General features: G+C 39.6%; 1 protein-coding gene across 1 annotated transcript; it reads left to right on the top strand.

Annotated features, from left to right (window-relative positions):
• Positions 1–1,626: 1,626 nt before the first annotated feature.
• On the top strand, positions 1,627–24,689 carry LOC113017448 (G2/M phase-specific E3 ubiquitin-protein ligase-like; the record flags this gene model as incomplete). Its single annotated transcript, XM_026160600.1, has 3 exons — positions 1,627–1,933; positions 2,049–2,227; positions 24,465–24,689. Coding segments are annotated over 3 exons (711 nt in total), but the record flags the coding sequence as incomplete, so codon positions are not given.
• Between the last annotated feature and the right edge of the window lie 1,412 nt (positions 24,690–26,101).

Raw genomic sequence — 26,101 nt, 5'->3', positions numbered from 1 at the left:
TAAAACAGTGCAGCAGACAATTTCCACCGCCTTTACTTTGCAATTAGATAACGATTCACTGTTTGCTTATTACATTCATTGTTATTATACAATGCATTTCACATCCTCAATTTTCATACTATCAATAGATTATAACATCCACCCCTTAAAGGTACAATAAGTCATACCGGTACATGAAATAATTACAAAGCAGTCTAATATCTCAATCATGTTGGAGGGAAGGTTACATTGAAACTAACTGTGTATGACTCGTCTTTGTCATCTAGAATCTTCTGGCGCTGATCCGTAGCCATGAAACTCATGGAACGGGAGGAGGGAGAGTCACTCGTTTGTTTATAAAGATAGACTGCAGTACACAAATTTGACCACAGGATGTTCCTCTTATTTCATTCTTACTTATTGTACCTTTAGATAATCTACTGGGATAGGGAACCTAAGGTACATCCATCTACTTCCGGACCATGGGTCCCCTACTGCTAAAAAAATAGGAGTCTATGAGCCAATAAAAATTATTTTCTGATCCCATTTGATGTGTGCCATGGAATTAAAATATGATGTCCGTGAAGTATATAAACACATTTTGATGCCAAAAAGTGCTTAAGCGACAGGTGGCAAAGGTTATTTTAGGTTTTGTTTGAAAAGATGTGGCGAAATGTAAATGTTCCTCTCACAAAATTGACATCATCGAACCAGACACAGAGAAGAGGAAAAGCTTAGTTTTGTTTAGCGAGCTTCGAATCCTTCTTCCAGGATGATGTGGAGAAAACCACTATAAATCTGGCCATGTGGTAATTAGCAGCTACGCTGGGGGAGAAAAGCTTCTGAGGCGATGTCATATTTGCAACATCTGACTTGTAGTCATTTTAATGACGAATTTTTACAAGCTAACAAATCTCAAATTACATTACAGACATAGTTGAAACACAATTATTTATTATTTAAATTGAAGTACAACATATGTGTGATTCAGAGAGTAAGACAAAGCAGACCAGAAAATAACTTTTATAGCTCCATTCACTTCCATTCATTTTTCTTTTGTTCAGGGACCCATGAGCAGACCAGAAGGGGAGGAGAAATAGGCTCCCTATATTAAAATAGTTATCAATTGGTCAAATATGAATTTTCATTCGTCCTCATTTCTGTATTTCCAGGTCATAGATTTGGAAGAAGAAAACGATACAGCCACTACTGAATGCCTCACTGTCGAGAGCTCCTGTTACAGGTGCGTTGTATCTTGAGTAATTATTCCAGAGGGTTGCACAAAATATATACACACAATTATTATAAATGTATGTAGTTTGACTCTTTTACATTAGATTCTTCAGAAAAAAAAATAGTAGAACCGTTCTATAAAACTGGAACTGCATGTTTATGCATTTGTCTTTTTGCATCTACACTTTGTGTACATGTTTTCACTCTGCAGAAACTACACACAGCTGTTTGAACCGATTGTGATTGATGATGAAGATCCTACTCCTAACGAAGCCAAAGCTGAGCCCCCAGAAGAACCTGTGTCAGTAATTTAAACATTTGAATCCAATTAACTGCCATCTTGTTCTGTACAAGACATCATGCAATCATAAGAGAAGTATATACACATTTAAAAAATAAGTTTCCCTTTTTTTTAGAGACACCAATTTGCAGGCACATGAAATTATTGCAAATTTGGCACTGGAACTTGACCACAAGAAGGTCAGCAGGTTCAATATATCAAGGTCAGCTGTATGGGATGGAGCTGTTAGAGGATTTCGACGCAGCACATACTCTGACAACTACGACATGTTCATCAAGTTTAATGATGATGCTGGCAGCTTTGAAGAAGGTTTGGATACAGGTGGCCCGAGGCGTGAATTCCTCACACTTCTTATGGGCAGTCTGAGAAATTGCCCCATCTTTGATGGACCTCCAGAGAGCCGTTATCTTAATTCAAGAGGTGGATGTTTTCTCCGTAATTATTACAATGGAAATTTTAATAAAAATTGGCTTATTTTTTTCATTAGCATATTTAATAGCAATTAACCATGATAATTATGTGCCCTGTATAACAGCTGCCAGGCAAGATGAGTACTTTTTAGCAGGAAAGATGATCCCTGTATCCATTGTGCATGGAGGACCAGCACCACATTTCCTCTCCAAGAACCTGGTCAACCACATCACAGGGAATCAGAGTTTCAGCGCCACTGTAGAAGATGTGCAAGATGAGGAGATCACAAAAGTTCTACATCAGGTAGAAAATTACCTAGGCTCAGGGAATGGGTTTACTTAGAAGACACTTGGGGCCAGTTTAAAAGATTTAATCATGATAAAAGTTAACCAGGTTGGATCATATCTTGAAAGTAGGTTCAAGGTACACTGAAAAAAATGCAATAGGCTGGTTGTTGAATTTGCATATAAGGATTTCATATATCCAGCTTGACTAATTTCAATTTCTCATCTCAACATAATTTAGTCTTTTCATTTTCACATATTCTTTAAGGATGTTCAGTGTATTAGACTAAATCATGTTGGAAAGAAACAAAGCAGTGATATTTTCTCCTGAAGCTCCACCCCCTGGAAATGTTCAGGAGGAAAAATCAGATTGTTCAGTCTGACGTCACTGGCCGTGTCTGGGTCTAAACTCCGCTGCAGGTCCATATATCAAACGATCACTATGGCATTACTGAGAGTTGAAAAACGGTCTAAAGTCTTTGATCTTTAATAAAATGATCAGCGTTCTGCTCTACCAGGTGTAACGATTGAGTTTAACATCCAGGCATCCATGAAAATGGAATTTATGACATTTAACGGAGTTAGAAGTTAGCAGGGAGTTAGCTCGCTAGCTTCTATCTAAATACAATATAGCATGTCCTGACTGCGGGGTTTTGGAAATAAATTAAAACGTACAGCTCTGCTATCACTTCCAACATAAATTAAGACAGAAAACTAGACAGCAGTGACGTTTGTAGGGTTACTGAAGTTGGGCTAGCTGGTATATAATGATGTGCTACGTGACCGCTAGCGACACAGCTATGTTAGCATAATATAAACAAGCTAACTTTTTTTCCACTCAATAAAAGTTAAACGTGAGTGTTCTCGGTGGTCAGGAACAAATGTAATCGCATGGCAGGATGCTGTAAAAGGACAAAACCAGGAGAACTACCGAGATAATCCATCCACAATACAAGGTTAGTCATTCATATACTGCTGCATGGGATGGGCTGTAGCTACACCCTAAGGTTTTAAAAACTGAGCTTAAATAAATGATTAGCGGTAATAAAAGCCGAGGGAGGTCAACAGGGATCACTGACTGTTTTAGGAGCTTTTTGAGATCAAATAGAAGAAAATACATAACATTAAACATGTTAACAACACAAAAGCCATATTAAATGCAGACTACTTTAGACCCGGAAGTAGGATTCGTCGAGTCATCACTGAACAACCGGATTGCCTGCACCGTCCGCCATTTTTGTCTCTCGCTTTGGAAACTGGAAACCGTCTGGAGTTCTTTACTTGAAGGTAAATAAGAATTTAAAGCTAAAACACCAGTGAGAAAAAGTGTAGACCCTTTAGTTATGTGGACTTTTACTGGTGTAATGTTATTTTTCTGGTATGTGGGTTGTGCTGCCCCTTTAAGGCAGGCATGATCATTTGGGTGTGTGTTTTTTGTACCAGCAGACTTGCCGTAGTATCTCACCAGTGAAAAACAGTCCTTTAGACAAACTGTCGTCTATTCCACTTTTTGTTCACTTTTTCTTGCTCAGCCTGAGAGAGCACATGCCTGTAAGTAGTTGCTATCTGTTTTGTAAGCTTTCCCGCGATAGTTATGTGTAGCAGTTTAGAGATTTGTGTGGAAAACTTTCTTTTGTGAGGAAAAACGGCCGCGATGCTAACACGTTAGCCCGTCTATGGGATTTCCCATGTAATGTTAGCATTAAGCTAATCGCTAAATGCGTGAGCCTGATAACCAGTGAAAGGGTTTGGATAAGTTTGTGTTTATGTGTTATATACATTGTAGTGCATGACTTAATGTTTGATGTTGTAAACAAAATGCAATTACAGCAGAAATGTAATATTTTATATTTGTTTCTGTACCAGATTTACAGTGCTTCAACAGTAAACATCTAAAACGTATCCGCTGACTCCTGGATGTTTATTGTGGACCTGTTAGCTATCTGCCAAGCTAGAAACCAGCTTTACACCCTAGTGAGGGCAGAATATGGGTTGTTTATCAAAAACCATGAAAGGCCAACGTAAGGCTCCAGTTAGCTAATGGTAACAGAAATTATGCGATACATGTGTGATAAATGTGATAAATAAATTAGTAATAATCAAATAAGATTTATATCTTTTTTCAGCCTAAATTTACTGAGTATTACAAAGTTGCATCAGTGTCTGTACTAAGTGGTGGTAACTGCAGTGGCTTAACCATTAAACAAGCTAATAGGGATACGACTGTCTTCTGCCACAAAATAAAGTAAATTCGTGCTCATGTAAGGTCATATTTACCCCTATAGGGTGTGTTCTGCGAGGGAAGATTGACCGTGGTGTCCGCCATTTCTTCTCTTCGTGGGAGGCGTACGTTTGGTGCAGAGCTCTACTTTGTCGAGGTAAATTAAACTTAAAATAAATTTTCGAAAGGAAATGAAGATAAAATCTATCAGATGTGTGAATTTTTACCGAGGTAGTTTTTCGTATATACTGCTGTTGAGCAACATAATGGAAAATAAGAATTATTCCTCAAATTAAGTGACGATAATGCTAGCTTAAGCTGCAGGGCAGTATTATGCGTGTTAACATCTTTTCCAACAAACTTGTGTGCATTTAGTTAACTGGTGTTAGTAAAAATGTTTTACAAAAAAAAGAAAGGTATGAAGGGCCTGCAGTAGTCATTAGTGCCAGAGAAATTGTAAGTTTTTTGTATTTTCTGGGTCATTGTGACAATATAATTATTTGAAATGTATTGACTTTTTCTTTACAGATATTTGGTGCTTGTCCCTGCTGAGAGGCAGATTGTTGTCACTTCAGAGCAATTATCTAGTGCTGTTCTGGCTAGGCCACTCCAGGACTTTCAAATGCTTCTTACGGAGCCACTCCTTTGTTGCCCGGGCGGTGTGTTTTGGATCATTGTCATGTTGGAAGACCCAGCCTCGTTTCATCTTCAAAGTTCTCACTGATGGAAGGAGGTTTTGGCTCAAAATCTCACGATACATGGCCCCATTCATTCTGTCCTTAACACGGATCAGTCGTCCTGTCCCCTTGGCAGAAAAACAGCCCCATAGCATGATGTTCCCACCCCCATGCTTCACAGTAGGTATGGTGTTCTTGGGATGCAACTCAGCATTCTTCGTCCTCCAAACACGACGAGTTGAGTTTATACCAAAAAGTTCTACTTTGGTTTCATCTGACCACATGACATTCTCCCAATCCTCTGCTGTATCATCCATGTGCTCTCTGGCAAACTTCAGACGGGCCTGGACATGCACTGGCTTCAGCAGCGGAACACGTCTGGCACTGCGGGATTTGATTCCCTGCCGTTGTAGTGTGTTACTGATGGTGACCTTTGATACTTTGGTCCCAGCTCTCTGCAGGTCATTCACCAGGTCCCCCCGTGTGGTTCTGGGATCTTTGCTCACCGTTCTCATGATCATTTTGACCCCACGGGATGAGATCTTGCGTGGAGCCCCAGATCGAGGGAGATTATCAGTGGTCTTGTATGTCTTCCATTTTCTGATGATTGCTCCCACAGTTGATTTTTTCACACCAAGCTGCTTGCCTATTGTAGATTCACTCTTCCCAGTCTGGTGCAGGTCTACAATACTTTTCCTGGTGTCCTTCGAAAGCTCTTTGGTCTTGGCCATGGCGGAGTTTGGAGTCTGACTGTTTGAGGCTGTGGACAGGTGTCTTTTATACAGATGATCAGTTCAAACAGGTGCCATTCATACAGGTAACGAGTGGGGGACAGAAAAGCTTCTTACAGAAAACGTTACAGGTCTGTGGGAGCCAGAGATTTTCCTTGTTTGAGGTGACCAAATACTTATTTTCCACCCTGATTTACGAATAAATTCTTTACAAATCCTACCATGTGGATTCATGGATTTTTTTTTCACATTCTGTCTCTCACAGTTGAAGTGTACCTCTGGTGCAAATTACTGACCTCTGTCATCATTTTAAGTGGGGGAACTTGCACAATCGGTGGCTGACTAAATACTTTTTTGCCCCACTGTATATTGGAGCTACTTAATCATTACAAACTCAAACATCCACACTTTGGACGTACTTCCCGTTATCCATGTATGTATTCAAAATGCCCATGCACATTTAAGACATGGAACGCCTTAAATGTACATCAAAGTAGAGTGCATTCTTCACAAGACAGTCAGATTTTGAAAGAGTTATCTATAGTTAGTTGTCACTTATGTTCCTGCAAAAACTTGGCAAATGAAAGGGAGTACTTTATTCATATCAACTCACATCTAAAGAAAAATGAAAATGTTTCTTGCATGTTTGTTGGTTGCAGTTTTCAGACTTGTATTTATGGAACCTTTAAATCTCACAAGAGTCGCAGACATACACCCCATAACCTTGCAGATTTTAAACCAGGTACTGTGAAGAAATCTACAGTAGCATCTCTGTCATCATTTCCTGATGAAAAGTGTGAGGAATTTGTCGAGGAGGATTCAAATTGTATATCGGTAGATTGCAGTGATCAAGATAAAGCCCTGCCAAATGCAATAGAGCAGCAGCTTGCAGCGGCCTTACTGAAGTTGGAGTGTTTAGTACATGTGCCAGGTACAGCTATTGATGAATTTTTACAAGAACTTTATCATTTAAAAAGCGCTGCATCAGTCCCAGTATCTAGAGACTTCATAACTGACATCTTTAGCCATCACCATCTTCAAGTTGAAGACTCTGTAGTTGAAGAAATCCTTGCAGCAGTTTGTTTATCTGACCCTCTTCAAAAAGCAATAGGAAAAGGAGGCCCTCTTAGCACCACATATCAACATAAACAATTTTACAGGGAAACGTTTGGTGTTGTGGAACCAGTTACCTACATACTTGATCAAAAAAAGAAGCGCACCTTTCAGTATGTCCCACTGTTGCAATCATTACAGCAACGTTTAAATAGAAAAGCAATTCTTGATAAGGTACTTGAAAGTCATAGAGGAAAGGACGAAACTGAAGTTGACCCATCTTATGAGTACAGGTCTGTTAAAGATGGTTATCATTTCAAAAACAACTGTTTCTTGAATGCTGATGAGTTGCGTATATCACTTTGTTTGTATGTAGATGATTTTGAGACCTGCAATCCCCTAGGGACGTCTCGAAAGAAGCACAAGCTTTTTGGTGTTTATTGGATACTAGCAAACCTGCCCCCAGGCTGTCACTCTGCTTTATCATCTATTTATCTTGCTGTGCTTTGTAAAAGTGATGATGTTAGAGCATATGGTTATGACAAAGTTTTGGAACCTCTTGTGGAAGATCTTAAAAGTTTGGAGGACCATGGTGTGTATATTGCTTTGTTAGGGAAATCTCTCAAAGGTTCTTTGCATAGCATTGTGGCTGATAATTTGGGAGCACACAGCATTGCTGGCTTTGTTGAAAATTTTTCTGGTGATTACTTCTGTTGGTTTTGCACAGCAAAACGTTGTGATAGTAATTCTCACAGTGTTGCTTCAGGTTTTTTTAGCCTCCGAACTAAAGCAGTTCATGCAGAACATGTTAAAAAAGCCTCTGAGAACAGCACACAATACTTGGGGGTTAAACAAGATTGTGTTTTTGCAAAACGATTGTCACATTTTAATGTAGTCTCTGGTTTTCCCCCTGACATTGCTCACGACTTATTTGAGGGTATTGTGCCAGTAGAGGTGGCTCATTGCTTAGCATCACTGATATCCAAGAAGATTTTTTACAATAGATGAGCTAAATAAAGCTATATTGTCATTCCCCTATAAATGGTCAGACAAAACAAACAAGCCACATGTTGTGCTACAGAGACTCTTGGGTCTGAAAACAATTGGAGGCAATGCCCATGAAAACTGGAATTTGCTGAGGTTGCTCCCATTTTTAATAGGACATCGTGTGCCAGAAAATGAGCCAGCATAGGTTGTATTAATGGTTTTAAAAGATATTGTTGAGTTAGTTGTTCCCCTTGTACATACTAATGAGTCCATCTCATATCTTGAAAGCAAAATAGTTGAACACAGACAAAGGTACCAAGTGTCATGAATCGCTGTGCGTCAGGCAGGAGTTGGACCCAAAATGCAGGACTCACAGACTCAGGGAGGTGAACTCAAAACATAGCTTTATTTGCTGGCAGGGAAAAAACATACAAACTAATCTAAACTGGGAACTAAAAACTCACAGAGAGACACAGGGAGATCCACACAGCATGAGGGACGACGCGACACTGACTCAGAGAAACACAGGGTTTAAATACACTGGGAAGTAACGAGGGGAATGAGACACAGGAGGGCACAGCTGGGAGAAATCAGGACTGACGTGACAAGCAAAGCAGGGCGCATTCACATAAGACACGGACCATCAAATTAAAACAGGAAGTATCACACAGAGACGCGAACTTGACACAGTGGAGACAGCAACTAAGAAACACAGAGACATAAACCATAAGGCAGAGGTCTAAGAACCAAAATACACAGAGGGAAATACTCAGCTTGGAACACAAGAGACTAGACTAGAGAGAGTAACAAAAGACCAACCATGAGAACATAATGCACAATGCAGAGTGACAGAAAACAAGAAACGCAAACATGCAAAGACACACAATTACACAGAACAGAGGGGACACAGAGAGACATGAAGGGCAAGGGATCAAAACTAGAAGCCATAGAATAAATCACACACAAGTACAATAATACAAAAATCACAAAGAACTAAAAATGCTGGGTCAGGAGACCCAGGACCGTGACACCAAGAGCTGTTTTCCTGTGTCAGACCTCTACCAAAGCATCACTTTCTTGAGCACTATCCTCAGATGATAAGGTATTTTGGCCCTCTTTCAGCAGTATGGACAATGCGATTTGAAGCCAAACATCGTTTTTTTTTAAGCAAATTGTCAAACACACCAGTTGCTATAAAAATGTACCGTTGACTTCAAAACATCAGCTGATGATTTCTTTCCACATCAGCTCACCGTCATATGGTAAATGCAACCTAGATGCACATCATGCGTCCCCAGTTCCAGTTGATCTACTGAAAGAGGACGTTTGTCAAGCTATTAGGTCAAAACACCCTGGTACATGTAAGTATATCTGGCCAAAAACGTGTCAGTTATTGGCATAACCTACAGTGAAGGGATGATAGTTACTCATGGTTCAACATCCGGATTACCAGAGTTTGCCGAAATTATTCAGATGTGTGTTATTAATGAGAACCTGTTTCTCATTGTCAAATTTTTGTGTGGGTGGTACAATGAACACTACAGAGCCTTTGTCGTGGATCGCTGTGTGGCAGGCAGGAGGAGGACCCAAAATGCAAAACTCACAGACATGGGGATGAACTCAAAAAATCACAGCTTTAATTCTGGAGAGGCAGAACGTAGGAAATACAAAACTAAACTGGGAAAACTAAATACAAAGCTCGCCAAGAGACACAGGGAGGAACACACACAACATGAGGGAGAACGCGACACAGAACTGAGGGAGACGCAGACATAAATACACAGAGGGTTAACGAGGGAAGTGGGAGCACACGGGAAACACAGGTGACACTGATAATCATAACAAGACACGGCAGGAGTGAACACAACACTAACGGGAGACGGGCAAAGTAAAACAGGAAGTACAGAGGTTCAGACAGGAGGAGAGAGAGCACGGGGAGAACACAGACATAACGGGCTGGGGAAAACAGAATAAAACACAAAGAGAGACGAGGGCTCATAAATACACAGAGGGGCACACAGGGGGTAAGAGTCACGAAGGGAAAACACTTAGGGAACAACACAACAGGGCAACTCAGGAAACATGGCCTAAATAAGGAACAAAATACAAAAATACAAGGAACTAAGAATACTGGGCCCACATGGCCCAGGACCATGACAGCCTTTGAATTAAGTATGTCCCATTCAAGAGAAATCAAGCTTCTAGCACTGAGTGAACTCTGTGACACTTATCTGTTGGCTGATTACATGATTGGCCCAATCCGAATGGTGACCTTAAAAAGACACATCATCATAAAAAGTTGGTTAATTAGGAGTTTTGATTAGTTTGCAGTTTTGTTCTTACTTGACTGCACTTTTTGGGGTTTTTTTGGACATAGGGCTACAAGACAAATAATGTGCAGTGCTTAACACATTTGTTTGACCACCCAATGTAAGGTTTAATGTAGATCTGCCCTATATTAACAGTATTGGTAATTACCAAAATTATTACCACCGCCAAGGAAGTGATGTCTTCAAGGTCAACTTAAGGATTTATTGGTGGAAAATTCACAAAAAGTCTTTTAACTTAGAAACTGATTATTACAAGTGTAGTTTTTATTGTAAACATAGATTGTATCATTTAACTTTTTTTTTTTTTAAATATTATGTCACTTTCGACCTCTGACCTTCAAGCTCAACAGATTTTTCTAAAGGTCGAAGTGACAGTAATGTTATATAGAGCTATGTAAAACTATGTTTCGTACTGCCATTGGTTATATTTACAAAATATAGTCATACAGGGATTCTAAATATCAAATTTCTTTGGCTCTCTGATCTCTTCTACCCAGAGAGTGAGTTGGCTTGGCAGAGGTTTGCACTCTATGTGCTTCCTGTTTATGTTTCTGTAATGGTCAAAGTATATTTGTCTTATTTCTAGTTGTTACAGGAAAAATGATTCTATGTTTCTTTACCTTCTTTTAAATGTACAAAGATGCCTTTTGTCTGCCCTTTGCCTATGGTTAGATTAGTTTAGAATTATCTTTTTAGACTTTCTCAGCAAAGACATACTGTTTTGGGACGTATTGTTTTAGATTGTTTTATCTCTCACAGCCTTCTCCCAGCTCTCTGCTGACGAGACTAGCGCCACATATGGAGTTGTTTATTTTATTTGTTTTGTATTTTCTTATCCTGTTCTCACTGTCTTTCCTATAAAAATTACCAAGCCACTGTGCATGGTGTGAGTTGTTCTTAGCAGCTCACCCGTGTACACGTTTGATAAAGAAAGTAACTTTGTCTCATTGTGTCTTTATTTCTCCTGGGTCTTTTACAGAGTTTTCCCCCAACATTTCTTGGTCCTTCGACAGCCGGATCACCTCCATCGTGTCCCATCTCCGTGACCAGTCCACGTTGTTCGCCTGTCGACAGCCCACACACCAGGTGTGTGGAAAAAGACCAAGAGCGTTAAATTCGGGTCTTGGCCAACGTCTTAGAAAGCGGCCCACGGTGGTGGGGCCCGATCGAGGTGGACCGGACCCGGCGACACTGACCAGGTAGATACAGACACACTGACACAATCTTGCGTAAAAGCGCATTTTGAATTCAGGGAATTTAAAATAGCGGAAGTAGCTCGTCGACTGGTAGCTTTGGAAGCTCGTCGACTGGTAGCGTAGCTCGTCGACTGGTAGCTCTGGGAGCTCGTCGACTGGTAGCTTTGGAGCTCTGGGTAGCTCCCCCAGCTGGGTCTAGACTGGGTCTAGGGAGTAAGTAGCTCTGGGAGCTCCCCTTATCATAAGGGTTCCGGTCGCGCGCGCGTCGAAGCTGTGAATGTGAATGTGTGTGTGTGTGTGTATTGTTTTAATTAATGGAGCAAGCTGAATTTTCACGGTCCAATAAGAGACTGAGCTGCTCCTACTGTGTTTTTCTTTTACTGCTATTCACTGACGTGCTGGTGAGTTGACAGAACGGTCGAGTTCCGTCTCGTAAAGTTCACACCGCTTTTGGAAATAGTCCGAAAGTAGAAGGGCGTGTGAGCAACCACTCTCGTCTCTAATACCAGCGAAGGTGATAGCAGCTGTATTGTGTATATATTACTTAAACAAAAATAAGTAAATACATAAATAAGATGGGTAATCAAGCAAGTGAAATTAAAACTCACTCCTGCTGACGAGCAGTGGTGAGAAAAGAAAAGTCCAGACGCCGGACAAAAACAGTGTCTGTAAACTGAGAGATTTAAGAAAACAAAATATAAACAGTCAGAAGAACAGAACTCAACTGCCAGTTTAGTAAAACCAGAAGACGAGACACTGTGCAGTTCCCACAACCCTTTTAGAAAGCCATCACTCATTCCTGCAGCCGCATCTGCAGCAACACCCATATCAGGAAGAACTTAATAATCCCTTATTAAGTGAAAACTAGAGATCAAAGTAGTTTGAAGTAGTTTAAAAGGGTTGAAAACAGACCCCACTGAGTAGATATAAATATAAAAAGTACGAAATAAAGATGAACAAAGGGAAAGTTACAGTAGAAATTATCTTTATAATATTTGAAATTAATAATAGCAAGGATAACAACCTGTAAAGTGATATTAACAATGAAACACAGTTGGCATGATGACCATGCCCACAATGTATAAAATGTATATAAAGCAAATAATTCACACGAAAATATTTTAATAAGATAAATAAAGTATATTAAGGCTGTGTCATTGTTCAGCCAAGGACAGTGTGTGAAAAGGTAACTGTCTCCACCTTGGGAAAAGGATGATTCTGCAGGTCATCTGAAGCCCTTGATGGATACAAAATAAAATATAAATAATATATTATAATAGAACTGCCTGGTCCGCCATGCAACAGAGAGAACAAATGTGACCGCAGATTGGATGAATTCTAAATTATCTGTTTGCCGAATAAGATGATCTGACTAACAAATTGGCTCAGGAGTAGTATAGTGGTACACACTGATAAAATATTATAATATGCTATTGCTGTTATATAAGACAAAGGGTATAATATGAACAATGACATAATATTAATATGAAGAGGCACCTTAATCGGCTATGATGTGAGGTGGATAATTGTTAAGCAGTAGTCTGCATCAAGCTTAAGGTTTGCTGAAACTCAGTGTAATGACATGTGAGATGACGACAATACGGAGAATAACTAAACTAATGAAGTGCATAGAGGCACTTGACCAGCTTGAAACTTATCATCCTAGAATGACACATTGCTGAGATAGAGCACACCTATAATAACAACCAATAAGCAAAACCCTGTAGACAACAGCTACAACTACAGGATTGAGAAGCTGAATTACATATGTAGACACTGCTAAGCTGATGAGCATGTTCCACATTTTCTTTTCTTTTTATTTATTTGTTTCTTTTAGAGCAGACGCTGCTATTCTGCCCAAAGAAAGACTCTAGGTCTGACCAACCGTTTCAGTCATGGGCAAAAAGATGTCAGTCAATAAAATTCTAAAAGATAATTTATTGACGAAAAATATATCAAGAGATAAAAGATAAAACAGTCCAGTGTCCCACTTAAGAATTGTATAAAACCACAGTCCCAAGGCCAGAGCCAGCTATGCTACACAGCCAAGTTGCACCCCACATGTTGCCTTTAACAGGGTTAGAAGTTGTCCTTGGAGACCCACCACCCTGCAAGCATATAGTCAGTGGTCACTCAAGCCTCTGGAACTCTGCTGCCTTTAGGCTGTGGCATATAATAGGCCCTGGACTGCACAGAGAGACAAAACGACACACTTAATATAAAATTCATAGCGCAAAACCAATCCATCCCAATCATATCTGATTTCATCACATTACATACCTGCACAGAGAGACAAAACAAAACAGCAGTGGTTGTAGTGTGGGCTATAAGTAGACCAGTGTATCAGTGCAATCAAGTACACCTGCCTCTAATTAGTCCAACCCCATTCCAGCCATTGGCTCACCAAAAATGTGACACACACAAAACCACTCCCAACCCAGTGAAACTTCACACAATAATATGGAGCTGAATTAACACAGGCACATTAGTCTAGTATGTTACAAGCTGCATGCTATTAAAAGCCAACATATGCAGACTTCTGCCTTGTTCGGGTGGCAGCATTTTTCTTTTTTTTTCCTCTTTTTCTTTTGTGTCCTGACACGTTTATGTTTTTTGTTTTTGTTTGATTATTTTGTTGGTTTTGGAAACGAATTTAAACGAACTTGTGACCATACTTGAGAATCACAGTGACACATAGTGATTAGGCAAATGATTGAAAAATGCCTAGGTTTAGAGCTGTGAGCTATGAGCTGTGAGCAATGCAAAGTTAAATATATATATTTGTATAAATGGGAAACAACCCTAACTTGAAAGTTTGAAATGTGTGAGATCCATGCATTGTTTGAAGAACTAGAAATTATCTAAAACTGCCTTAAGTGAAAATGTAGAGTTGCATCTGTTCTCCCAAACAAAAAAAACAAAAACCAAAAAAAGGGAGAAGCATTCTGTAACTTAAAAATAAGGCTGACTGTTGACAACAGACTAAAACACTAATTCGCAGGTGGCTATCAGGAACAGAGAGGGGAGCAAAGTCACACACACCGAGGCCGCAGACAGCCACGCAGAAACAGCAGATAACATAGAGACAACGCCTGCTAGAACCGTGGAGAGGAAGGTCACTTCACACGAGATTGTTGCGCATGTGAAATACACAAAGATAAACAAATAACCATTTATATAGACAGCCAGTATGTTTTCTCTGCTGTGCATCATTTTGCAAAAAATCTGGAAAACCAGAGGAATGATTACACCAACTGGCAAACCAGTATGCCAACCTCTTACAACGCCTACTGACTCTTTCATTACTACAGGCAACAATTTTGCTGACAGAGCAGCAAAATAGGCGGCACAACAGGCAAACATGACATTGATGGCAGTAAACACACATCAGATTCCACTGGATGTGTTGAAAAATGAACAAAAAGCAGCAAGCACAGCAGAGCAGGCAAAATGGCTAAAACACGGTGCAGTTCTGACAAACGACTTAATGATGTGTTATGGCAAGCCAGTGTTGCCAAAATTCCTCCACAAAATGGCGGCATTAGTGACTCATGGCTGTACGCATTTGTCAACGGGGGGACTGACCAGTATTGTCAACTCTCATTTCTACACTGTAAATTCTACACTGTAAATTTTGAAACCTCAGCAAAACAATTTGTCAGAACATGCATGACGTGTCAAAAATATAATGCTCAGGGTAACCTGCGACCACAAAGAGGCCGTTTTCCAACTCCGCCTCATCCTTTTCACACAATTCATATGGATTTTATTGAACTAAGCGAATGTCAAGGGTCAAAATACGCCCTAGTGGTTATAGACGTGTTCTCAAAGTGGCCGGAAATCTATCCAGTGAAAAAGGCAGATGCAATTTCAGTAGCAAAGTGCCTGTGCAATCACTTCATACCCATATATGGCATCCCAGCTTTGATACGATCAGACAACGGCACTCATTTTGTAAATGATGTCATCACTAAGGTCTCTGAAGCACTCGGTTTCAGCATAAAACACCACTGTGCTTATCACCCTCAGAGCGCAGGCCTTGTAGAGAGAACTAACGGCACTATAAAACAAAGGCTCAGGAAATGCATGGCAGAAACAGGAAGGCCGTGGCCTGAATGTTTGGGTTTAGTGAAGATGTGGATGCGCTTAACACAAGGCTCCCATAAACTAACTCCATTTGAAATCATTCATGGCAGGCCGTTTCCACTGCCTATTACCAGTCAACCAATAGACAAAGCAATCAGAGAAAACACATTAGCAGAATGGATGTCTAAGCTGTTAGAAAACAAAGAGATCATTGTACATAATCAACAACCTGATGATGTTTCTCCAGTGTCTTGCAGACTAAAGCCCGGTGACTGGGTTCTGATCAAGGTGCTCCAAAGGAAAAACTGGAGCACACCCAGGTGGGAGGGGCCATACCAAGTCCTCCTCACTACACCGACCGCTTGCAAAATTGCGGAACGACCATCCTGGGTCCATCAGAGTCACTGCAGGCGAGTCAGTGAAGCCATCTAAACACAGCTGACGGCAGGCTTGCCTACTTGTTGTGATCTCGCCCGGTGGAGGGGTCAGCTTTCCTGGCCGGGGGGTCTACTCGCGACAGGAGGGTGTGTTCCGTCGTCATGAGGTGGTGGCTCTTATCAACTGCAGCGGCCCTGACCATGGCCGGGCTCCTCACCTTTGCTTCCGTGAGGGACAACAAGTCACGTTATATGGAGAAAAGGCAGACACTGTATGACAAAGGAAAGTACACCAAGTTTCCCCATGGCTATGCCACTAACTTCTGGTGGCAGTTTATGAACACTACAGCTTACTTGAATAATAAAACTGACTGCTATGCAAATACATATACACTTTCTGCCCACCAAGGAACGAGAGGAAGTGTATGGACTGTTCACTCAACGAAACCTGTGCCAGTAACGCGACACTGATGAGCCTCAACTGTCGCTCCAACTACAGCTACCGAATGCCACTACAAACAAAGACTCAGTACCAGACAGGATGTGCACGGACGGCACCCAGCAGCAGAGGAACCAGAGTTTTGGCTGACTGGTACTTCCTATGTGGCAACAAGGCTTATCTGTCACTCCCTGAAGGTTGGGGAGGTCTGTGCGCCCTGGTGGAATTATCAGATCACGTTTTCTTCATGCAAAGTGTTGCACATCACCCAAGCAGCCGGCAGAGACGTGAAGTGGACATCGCCTCCCCCAATTCTTTCGGCATTACCGTGGACACTGGAGTGCCGGGAGAGTTTCGCATCTGGGGAGGAGGAGTGAAATTCTTACAGAGCTTGATCCCCGGCATTGGAGTTGCCGAGGTGCGGGATCACGTGGAAATCAACCGATATGCTCTGCTACGACACATCAACTTGACTAAGACCCTGGGAACCGCCTTAGCAGGAGAACAGCAGGCCATCAGAACGATGGTGCTGCAGAACAGACTGACACTAGACCTGCTAACAGCATCACAAGGAGGAGTTTGCAAGCTGATCGGGGAAACATGTTGCACTTTTATCCCTGATGGATACGAAACTGGAGGAGACATTTATGAAGCTTTGCAGAATTTGACCGCTCTGCAAAAATATGTCACTGAACACACACCTGGAGCAGCTGCAGCACAAAGCTGGCTGGACTGGCTGTTCAGCGGTTCATGGCTGGCTGCTGTAGCAAAGCCATTTTTCCTTCTAGGTCTCATCATGATAGCACTGCTCATATTAGTGTTGTGTGTGTTGCCATGCCTAAGAGTAATGATTTCAAAGATGATAACAACTACAATGACTGCTTATGTTGCCGTGCCTCAAGAAGAACAACATCCCGTTGCAATTCTGTTAGAGGAGAACTTGTACTAGCTGCTAATAAATGACGTGGTGATTAAAAATGACTTGTCAAGTGATCATGCACTGATTAAAACATTAGTAGGTTATGCAAGTTTTCATGCTTTTATTTTTTGAAGTCTTGACTTTTAAACATGAAGTTTTTCATTTTTATAACGTTTTCATACTCTTATTTTTTTTTTGAAGTCTTCAGTTTTAAACATAAAGTTTTCAATTTAAGGTTTGCATCATTTTAAAATATAAGGTTTTTATCCTTTATTTTTTGTAGTTTTATTATTTTTTCTTGTTTATTTCACTTGTTATTTCATTTACTCTGATTTTCATTTACTATGTTTTTCTTTTTATTATTTTCTTTTGTTTTATTCTTTAGACCAAATGACTGCCATTTCTGCTATGCTGACATTTTGAAAATTTTGGAAATTAAAAATGGCCTAAGATACTTAATAAATAATTTTCATAGACAATTGTTGTATACATTTAAAATAAGTTAAACAGGAGGGAATGTTACAGGAAAAATGATTCTATGTTTCTTTACCTTCTTTTAAATGTACAAAGATGCCTTTTGTCTGCCCTTTGCCTATGGTTAGATTAGTTTAGAATTATCTTTTTAGACTTTCTCAGCAAAGACATACTGTTTTGGGACGTATTGTTTTAGATTGTTTTATCTCTCACAGCCTTCTCCCAGCTCTCTGCTGACGAGACTAGCGCCACATATGGAGTTGTTTATTTTATTTGTTTTGTATTTTCTTATCCTGTTCTCACTGTCTTTCCTATAAAAATTACCAAGCCACTGTGCATGGTGTGAGTTGTTCTTAGCAGCTCACCCGTGTACACGTTTGATAAAGAAAGTAACTTTGTCTCATTGTGTCTTTATTTCTCCTGGGTCTTTTACAGAGTTTTCCCCCAACACTAGTCAAAAAAAATCATTAGTGCATCTTGAAACTGGAGAATTTTCACTTGTTCACTTGGCAGATTTTTTTAATTCATTTCAAGCAAAAATAACTTGTATTAGGTGAAAGTTCTTCAGTTTTAAGATGCACTGTCTAAAAACAAGTTACTATATCTCACTGAAATGTAACTCTGTATTTTGACTAGAAAAAAGACAAATATACTTGGTAAGATTTTGAGCTTTTGCTGTGAAATTTCAGTTAAGTACCAATCCTGAACAGAAAAATAGATTTTAGTGGTGGATTGTGCTTGATTAATTTCTGATTTCTCAGAGAAGTCTAGTATGCCAGCTCACATTTGCGTATAAAAAGATGACTTCAGTTTTAAACTCCTCACTCCTGTTCTTAATGTTAAAATGTTGGTAATGCACTGAAAAGGAAAAGGACCTAAACTTTTAATTCTGAAATATTTCGTTTTTCTTTCTTTTTTGGGGGGGGGGCTTGTGGTGTAATAAGTTTGTTAAACACTGGCTATGCAGACATAATGTTTATTTTTTTGATTTTTCTATTTTTTCCAATTTAAATTGTTAATTTTCTTGTGGGCAGCTTATCAATCTTTTAATTATCTGTTATGTAATTTTTAAGTTTGAGATTTAATTATTCAGACGTGTTTTTGTGATTGATCATTTCACATTTTTAAAGTATAGTGTTCTTTTCCATCTATTTCGCAGATTAAGGATATACAATGGTCCCAGCAATTCTCAAAGTGATTTTGGGAGACAACAGCAGTCAGAGGCTGACTTTTCACTGTGGACTTCCAGGATCCGTTATTGAACTTATTGAAGAAGTGCAAAGACAGTGTGGCCTCAATAATAGCAACTTCCGGCTTCAGTTCATGGATCCACTATTTGGGAATGAGTTCATGAGCCTTACTTCAATGGATGAAATACAAGATAGGGGAACAATCAGAATGACTTCCCTGGCTAAAGGCTTAACTACACAGTCTGCTGAGGCTGATGCTTCATGCAGTTTTGGTCTGGATGATTCCACCTCCCGGTCCAGTGGATGTGTTGATACAGACATACTCTCATTACCAGAATCTGAGGCATCCTGCTCATCAACCTCTAGGGCATTGTGGCCAAGGGTTTTCTGTGTTCCTCAGTTTTCCTTTGATGCAGAGCTAAAACTTGAGCGAGGCAATGCAGCATACAAAGAAAAGGGCACATTGCTTACTCCAGATCCTAAACTGAAGTCGCAAATTCTTGAAGGCCTCAGATACAAAGTTTATGTCACTGATAAAGACTTTAACACAGTTGGTCAGGCCCTCATCTCAAAACATCCTTGTCTCACTGAGAGGGGCTCCCTCACAGGATATGCTGGATGGAAAGCTAGCTTAAAGAATAAACTGGCAAGTTACCGCACTCAATTAAGAAAGTTAGGATGCCCTGAGGTGGTTATGAACTCTGTGACACAGAAACCAGGGGGCAAATCAAGTGCTGCTTTTGCCATTAAAAGACCACGGCGGTCTGAAGTAAACTATGTCTCCCCTATCCGGTTGGAGAATCTGAAGATAGCCTTGAGACTGTGAGAGGGGAGCTTCTTTTAGATGTGAAGAAGACAAACAACCGGGAGGTGGTGAGAATGAAAATGGAGAAAACATTTGCATATAGGAGACATGAAGTACTTTGTGACACACCCATGATCAGCGACTTCCAGGCAAGATGGCCAGCACTCTTTGAAGTGAGCGAGGTATGTAATTTGTGAATTCTTTAGTGAAGATCATTGTGTTTTAATGGTATCCTGTAATAGAACATTGACAACATTTACGTTGTTTGCCAGGTTTGTGGAAAATGTCAAAAGTCATTTTGAATTGTAAAGATTTTTTGTTATTGATTATAGCACCTGAAGCATACACTGTATATAAAAGATAGAAATGGTTTCTAGGTCTGCTGACTTTATCTTTGACCTCAGTAAATATGGTTTATGATTCCTGAGTGTTTGTGGTCTAAGTTGCTAGTTTCACTGCCCGGCTTGGACAGTCTCGGTCGTTGTGTCCTTGGGCAAGACACTTCACCCGTTGCCTACTGGTGGTGGTCAAAGGGCCCGGTGGCGCCAGTGTCCGGCAGCCTCGCCTCTGTCAGTGCGCCCCAGGGTGGCTGTGGCTACAATGTAGCTTGCCATCACCAGTGTGTGAATGTGTGCGTGAATGGGTGGATGACTGGATATGTAAAGCGCTTTGGGGTCCTTAGTTAGGGACTAGTAAAGCGCTATATAAATACAGGCCATTTACCATTATGACATGGTGTTCATTGTACCCATTAATATGGAAAAGGACAGTGGACTAGTGTATGCTCATTGGCTAACGATTTTTGATTAACTAATGAGGGTACAATGTCTCTTGGTTCCATAGGCAGATCTACACTGTGCTAATGACGTGCTATTTAAAAGAAAGCTGGAAGGGCAACTGTGGAAACGCACAGCTTAAGACTTCAAATTAGAAATTAACAAGTGGTGACATCATTCTCTTTTTATATACTATCAGTTGTTATAAGCCACTTCTAACGCGAGCAGTTGTGTAACTTTTTTCCTCTGGAAGCCTGTCAAAATTAAGCTCTACTGATGGAGGGTTGTCAATCTGTGTGGCCTGTGACATTGTTCTTTTTGTAGGCTTTAGCTCAGGAGGTAGAGCAGGCCATCTACTGATCAGAAGCTTAGTGGTTTGATCCCTGGCTCCTCAAGTCTGCATGCCAAGTATCCTTCGGCTACAAGAGATACTAACTCCAATTGCTCTCTGATGCGTTCATCGGAGTATGAATGGTAGTTAGCAAGCACTAAAAAACTTAGAAAACAGTGTTTGTGTGAATTGATGTGATTGGATGAATGCGGCATGTTGTATACAGCGCTTTGAGTACTCTGGGAGAGTAGAAAAGCACTATATAAAAATCAGTCCATTTCACCACAAAAGTGAGTGGGATGCATAGCTAAAAATTAGTAATATGAGAAAAAATATAAGTTTTTGTAAATGTGACCTTGTCACATTTGAGTTCGTGACTGTATTTGTATGTGTCAACTTCTCTTTTTAGATAAATGCAGAATTTAGGCAGATTACCACCATGCCACTGCAGTCCCAATTTCTCTCGCAAATAGATGTGCTATCGGACAAATTTATAAACGTGTTCAAAAAGCAAGGAGGACACATAGGAAGAAGACTGCAGAATATTCTGGAACCCATGGCCCAGGTAAGAAAGAATTTTAATTTGTGTCTACAGTTTAGAGAAAATAATAATTTTAACAAAGTGCTGCTTGTCACCCTTTGCCAGGATGATGTTGATCTTGTGCGTGAAAGTATTATCAAGGGGCTCTGTGTGTACCTCAACGAAGACCCCAGCAATTTAATGACAGATCATGTGGTAAGTGTTATTATAGAAGGTCATTTTTTATTGAAAATAAATGTGGTTGCTTCATGAACTAAACCCCCCCTCCCAAAACTTAAAAATCTAAAATCTCTTACCCCTTGGCTGAAAAAGGCTTTTATTGCCACAATGACGCGTGGACAACTGAACAACAAAGTCATGTCGGATTGTCTTTTTTTTATTCTAAAATGAATAGACATATGTGAAAAGGATTAGACTATATTTAGCTATGAAACCTTGTTTTATATACATGCTGACATGCCACAATTTCACTTTTTAATGGACATATTTAATAAATATTGGGGCCACCTTATTTATTAGACAAAATACTGTATGGCCTGGAAGTGTTTATAAAAAAAATATTTATGAAATACTTGGATCCAGCTAACGTCTTTGTTTTGGATCATAGTTTAGCACAGTTCAGATGTTAGTATCTCCACGGTTATTGCTTTTGACAAAATTAACATAATAACCAAAAACCAGACTAAATCGACAAGCTTGTTTTGTGTCATTCACTTTGTAAAAAATACTGCTTTTTTTCAGCGTCCTTTCTAAACCATGGCAAAATGTAGTTATCTACTAATAAATGGGGTTGAATGTCACCTTAACCAAGGAAGAGATACAGAGAATTGTCTATATGGGTTAGAGAAGATATTATGTTTAGGTGTTTTACCTTTTTTTTTTTTTCCTTCTACATGCATTAGGACCACGTGTTCTCTGAACACCTCTTCAGAGAATGAAGAGGTGTTCATAGTTGAACACTCCTTCATTCTCTGACAGTATTCTGCTTCTTTGCAATGACCAGTGTTCTGTTGAATTTAATTCTGGGAATGTGTATTTTCCAGGACACAGATAAAGGAGTTATCCAACAATCTATTGAGGAAACAACCATGGGAATCTATATCATCAAGTCAAGAGATGCCAGTGACAGCCCTGAGGACATTGGGATAGTCCTGGAAGGCCAGAGAGTCTTGCAGGATTTGGACAACTGTGCCCTAGCAGCTGCTATGCTATTTGGATTAATGTACACTTTGAACCTGACCTACCCACCAAAACTGAAGTATACCTTCGAGGTATTCCAGAAACTGCTTATGGAGCTCGAAGGGAACAGCATTTCAAAGAAGGCACAGGTTCTCAAGAACAGACTGTACGAGTGAACAGTTATGACATGGAAACAATATGTCTACCTCTCTGAATATGTTCCATTGATTCTTTTTTGCCAACACTGGTAAAATTACAGTATATAGTGAAACTAATTTTTCTCACAATTTTATAGGTGTATTGCCACTGACATTGCATGTGTTACGTTCCCCTGAGGGGTCTAGGCAGGGAGGGGGAAGTAACAAAAGGGACCGGGTCAGAAAAAGGAGTCAAGGAGGCAAAGGGGTTAAATTAAAGAGTTTTATTAAAGTTTCAATTTATACTAACTAAAAGAGACGGACAAGCCGCTATTACCATTTAAGAAAACAAACAAAACTCAGGCGTTGGTCAATAAAGTAAAACGTAAGCCAAAAAGAAAGAGCAGCTCACTAGCTGAAAACCACCAAAAACACAGCTCACTAGCTGCAAACACCACAACAGCTCAGCTCAGCTCAGCTCAGCTCAGCTCAGCTCAGCTCACAAGCTCTAACTACACTACTGGCACTCTGGCCCAGCGCTCACCTTTCCCTGGGCTTAAATACTTTTAATTACTGATGTGAGTCAGCTGTGTAACAGGGAAAGGTGGCACCTCAGGCAGAAGAGGTGGTGGGACACGCCCACACAGGCACCTTCAGGAGGAGGCCCTGCTAGGGCCGTAACACATGTAATTGCCAACTCAGTCCCATTCAATTGTAAAATGATCGTTGCATCATTGCCGTCACCAAAGTCATTTTGAAGCTGGTAACTGCTCTCAGGTCAAAAGCCTGAAGTAATTGAAGCAGCTGTTTAGAAGGCATACAATTTTTAAGTTTATTGGACATGGTTACAGTAATTTTGGTTATGTTGTGATGTCCAACCACTGTTTTGTTTTGCTTGTTAGTATAAGTTATTGTGATTTTTCACTTATAGAAGGAAGCCAAAACGAATCACATTTTAGGGCTCTTGGTTTTGTGTTTGTGGGTGAAAATGTTATTTTCAAGCTTTTCTTCGTCACATTTTAATATTTGCATTCCTGTTGCCGTAGTGCCTTACATTTAAAAAATTTTTTTTTTGAAAATTACCCGAGGATTTCTCACCTTTTACCTTTGGGCCAGTATTCCTAGAAAATTCAGCGTTAACATTTTCATAGGCCCTAGAATGTTGAATTAAGATCCAGAAGTTGTTTGTGTTTGGTACATTTTGGAAGAGATGCATTCAGATGACTCATGTATAATCTGAACCTCTGTTACAACTTCCAATTGTATACTGTTTTGAAAAATACAGGTCATTGTTAAAAAATGTTTTGATTGAAAGAAAAATATACAGTACATACAGTGTGTGTGTGTGTGTATATAGCATAAAATTATCTTGTCGATCCAATCTAACACATGGCAGTCAAATACAATTAACATAAAAGAACTCTTTACATTTTACATAACCAGTTAATGTCTGATAAACGAGTAGTTTCTATAAATATTTGACATGAATGAAAAGGATACAAAACAACATGAAAAAATCATGTTCATGTTACAAAAATATTTGTGTGCAGTTATAACATGAAAAAATAAGGCTGACAAAACATAACTTAATTGCGTGCAACCGATTACAATAATTTTTTTATGTTTATCCCACTGATTATTTTTTTCAGTGTAGATTCTGTAATCTAAAAGGACAGATTTCCACCTCCCAACAACACAAGTGAAATATCAAATTGATTACTTTTTTAATCCAATGTTTGAATGAATTGTAAAAGTAGTGAAAATTATATTTTTGTTTTTCTTACAGTAAACCTTTTTTTTTTTATAGGTCCTGAAAGCTGAATCAGAGGAGTCTTTGCATAATCTTATTTTGCAAAACAGCACAATCTTCCAAACTGCTGGATGCCTCAGAAACGTCAAGCCTTGTGAGAAACAAGCATTTGTGGAGGAGTACCTCATTACTCCTTCTAAATTCAGGATGGCCAGTTGCTCATCACAGCAGCCACTGACATTTTCAGACCTTCAGATGTATATGAAAAAACTGATTCAGTAGCATCCGTGTGATCTGATGAACAACAAGTTAATTCCTGAGCCACTGTCGCACGCTGTTCGGTTCACAAAAGAACAAGTTGTGCTGCTTCCTACTTTTTTGACTAAATTTCTGTCTCCTCTGAAATCTTAAATATTTTTCACATAGATGAGCAAACAGCTGGTACTCACCAACTTTCTGACCCTGTACACCCATCAGAGTCATGATGGTCATCACTGAAGGGAGATAAAGATTTACTAAGATACATGTTGAATCCTACAGCTACTAATAAATTCATTGTCACAAAAATGCTTTTGTCTTAAAGTAAAAAGAAACAAAAACAAAGTCATATTTTTTTTACAGAATTATTAACTTAGCATTTATAGCAATGTGGAAAAAGAGAAAGTACTCACACAGTATGATACAGAGAGCTCTGATCTCCATGTCTCCTTGCCGCAGACTGAAGACTGACGTATAAAATCAGTTTTCAGAGGGCATCTACTAAAACAATTTTAATATTAATTTAATATTTTTATGACTTTAGGCAATGAAACAATATAGTTTTACAGTTTCCAAAGAAGCTCAGTTGCTTTTGTGTTAAGTCAACCCTCACTGTTTCAGTTCACTGTCAGTGGGCGGAACAAAAAACCCATTCAGACTAATGCTGTGTTTGATGCAGCTTGTAGACTGGTTCATGTTTCCTGTGCACAGTTGGGTGAACTGTGCTGAGATATGTCACAGAAGTAGTGAACATTTGAAACATCTTCCAGGGGTACTCAGCCCACTCAAGGAATTACCAAAGTCATTGAAGCTATTTTTCGTCACAGGATAGTTAATATCGCTATAGATAAATAATTGCAATTCCGTTATTCACACATAGTTCAGGTTTACATGAATGTAAGTCACACTTCCATTCAGGTATACTCAGAAAATGTTTGAGAGAGTGTGATGGTAAGCCACACATAGTAAGACTCACACCAGTAGTTCGTGTCACTACTCGTCCAATATATTATTTCATTATTAAATTAGCTCATTTCTCCATCACACCTTGCAATGTTTATATGAAGTGCACACATATCAATGCTGCAAGGTTAAATTATATTTTATGTTGTATTAATACCAATTTTATTTTGTTAGACATACCTGGTGGTTTGGCTTTTTCTTACTGGTAAAGGGCTGGGGCATCTGAAGTTCTCCTGAGAGTCTCAATGGACTGAACCACATGCTTCATTGCCTGGAAGGTGTTTAGAGTTTATTTCATTGTTTTGTGTTGGTTGGTTATGTGGCAGCCATTTTGTCTTCTCTTCATGTGTTATATATTTTAGCTAAACCAGTAATAAAGTTCCCTGATATGTCAATGCAAGAGGTCAGTTTGGCTTATGTATGTTTGAGATTTGTTTGTTATTATTTTGAGTTTAGTTTATTGAGTTGATTTA

The sequence above is a fragment of the Astatotilapia calliptera genome, unplaced genomic scaffold (genome assembly GCF_900246225.1).
Source record: "Astatotilapia calliptera unplaced genomic scaffold, fAstCal1.2 U_scaffold_13, whole genome shotgun sequence".
NCBI lineage: Eukaryota > Metazoa > Chordata > Actinopteri > Cichliformes > Cichlidae > Astatotilapia > Astatotilapia calliptera.
The sequence above is the reverse complement of the archived record's forward strand: the minus strand, read 5'-3'. Positions and strand labels throughout refer to the sequence as shown.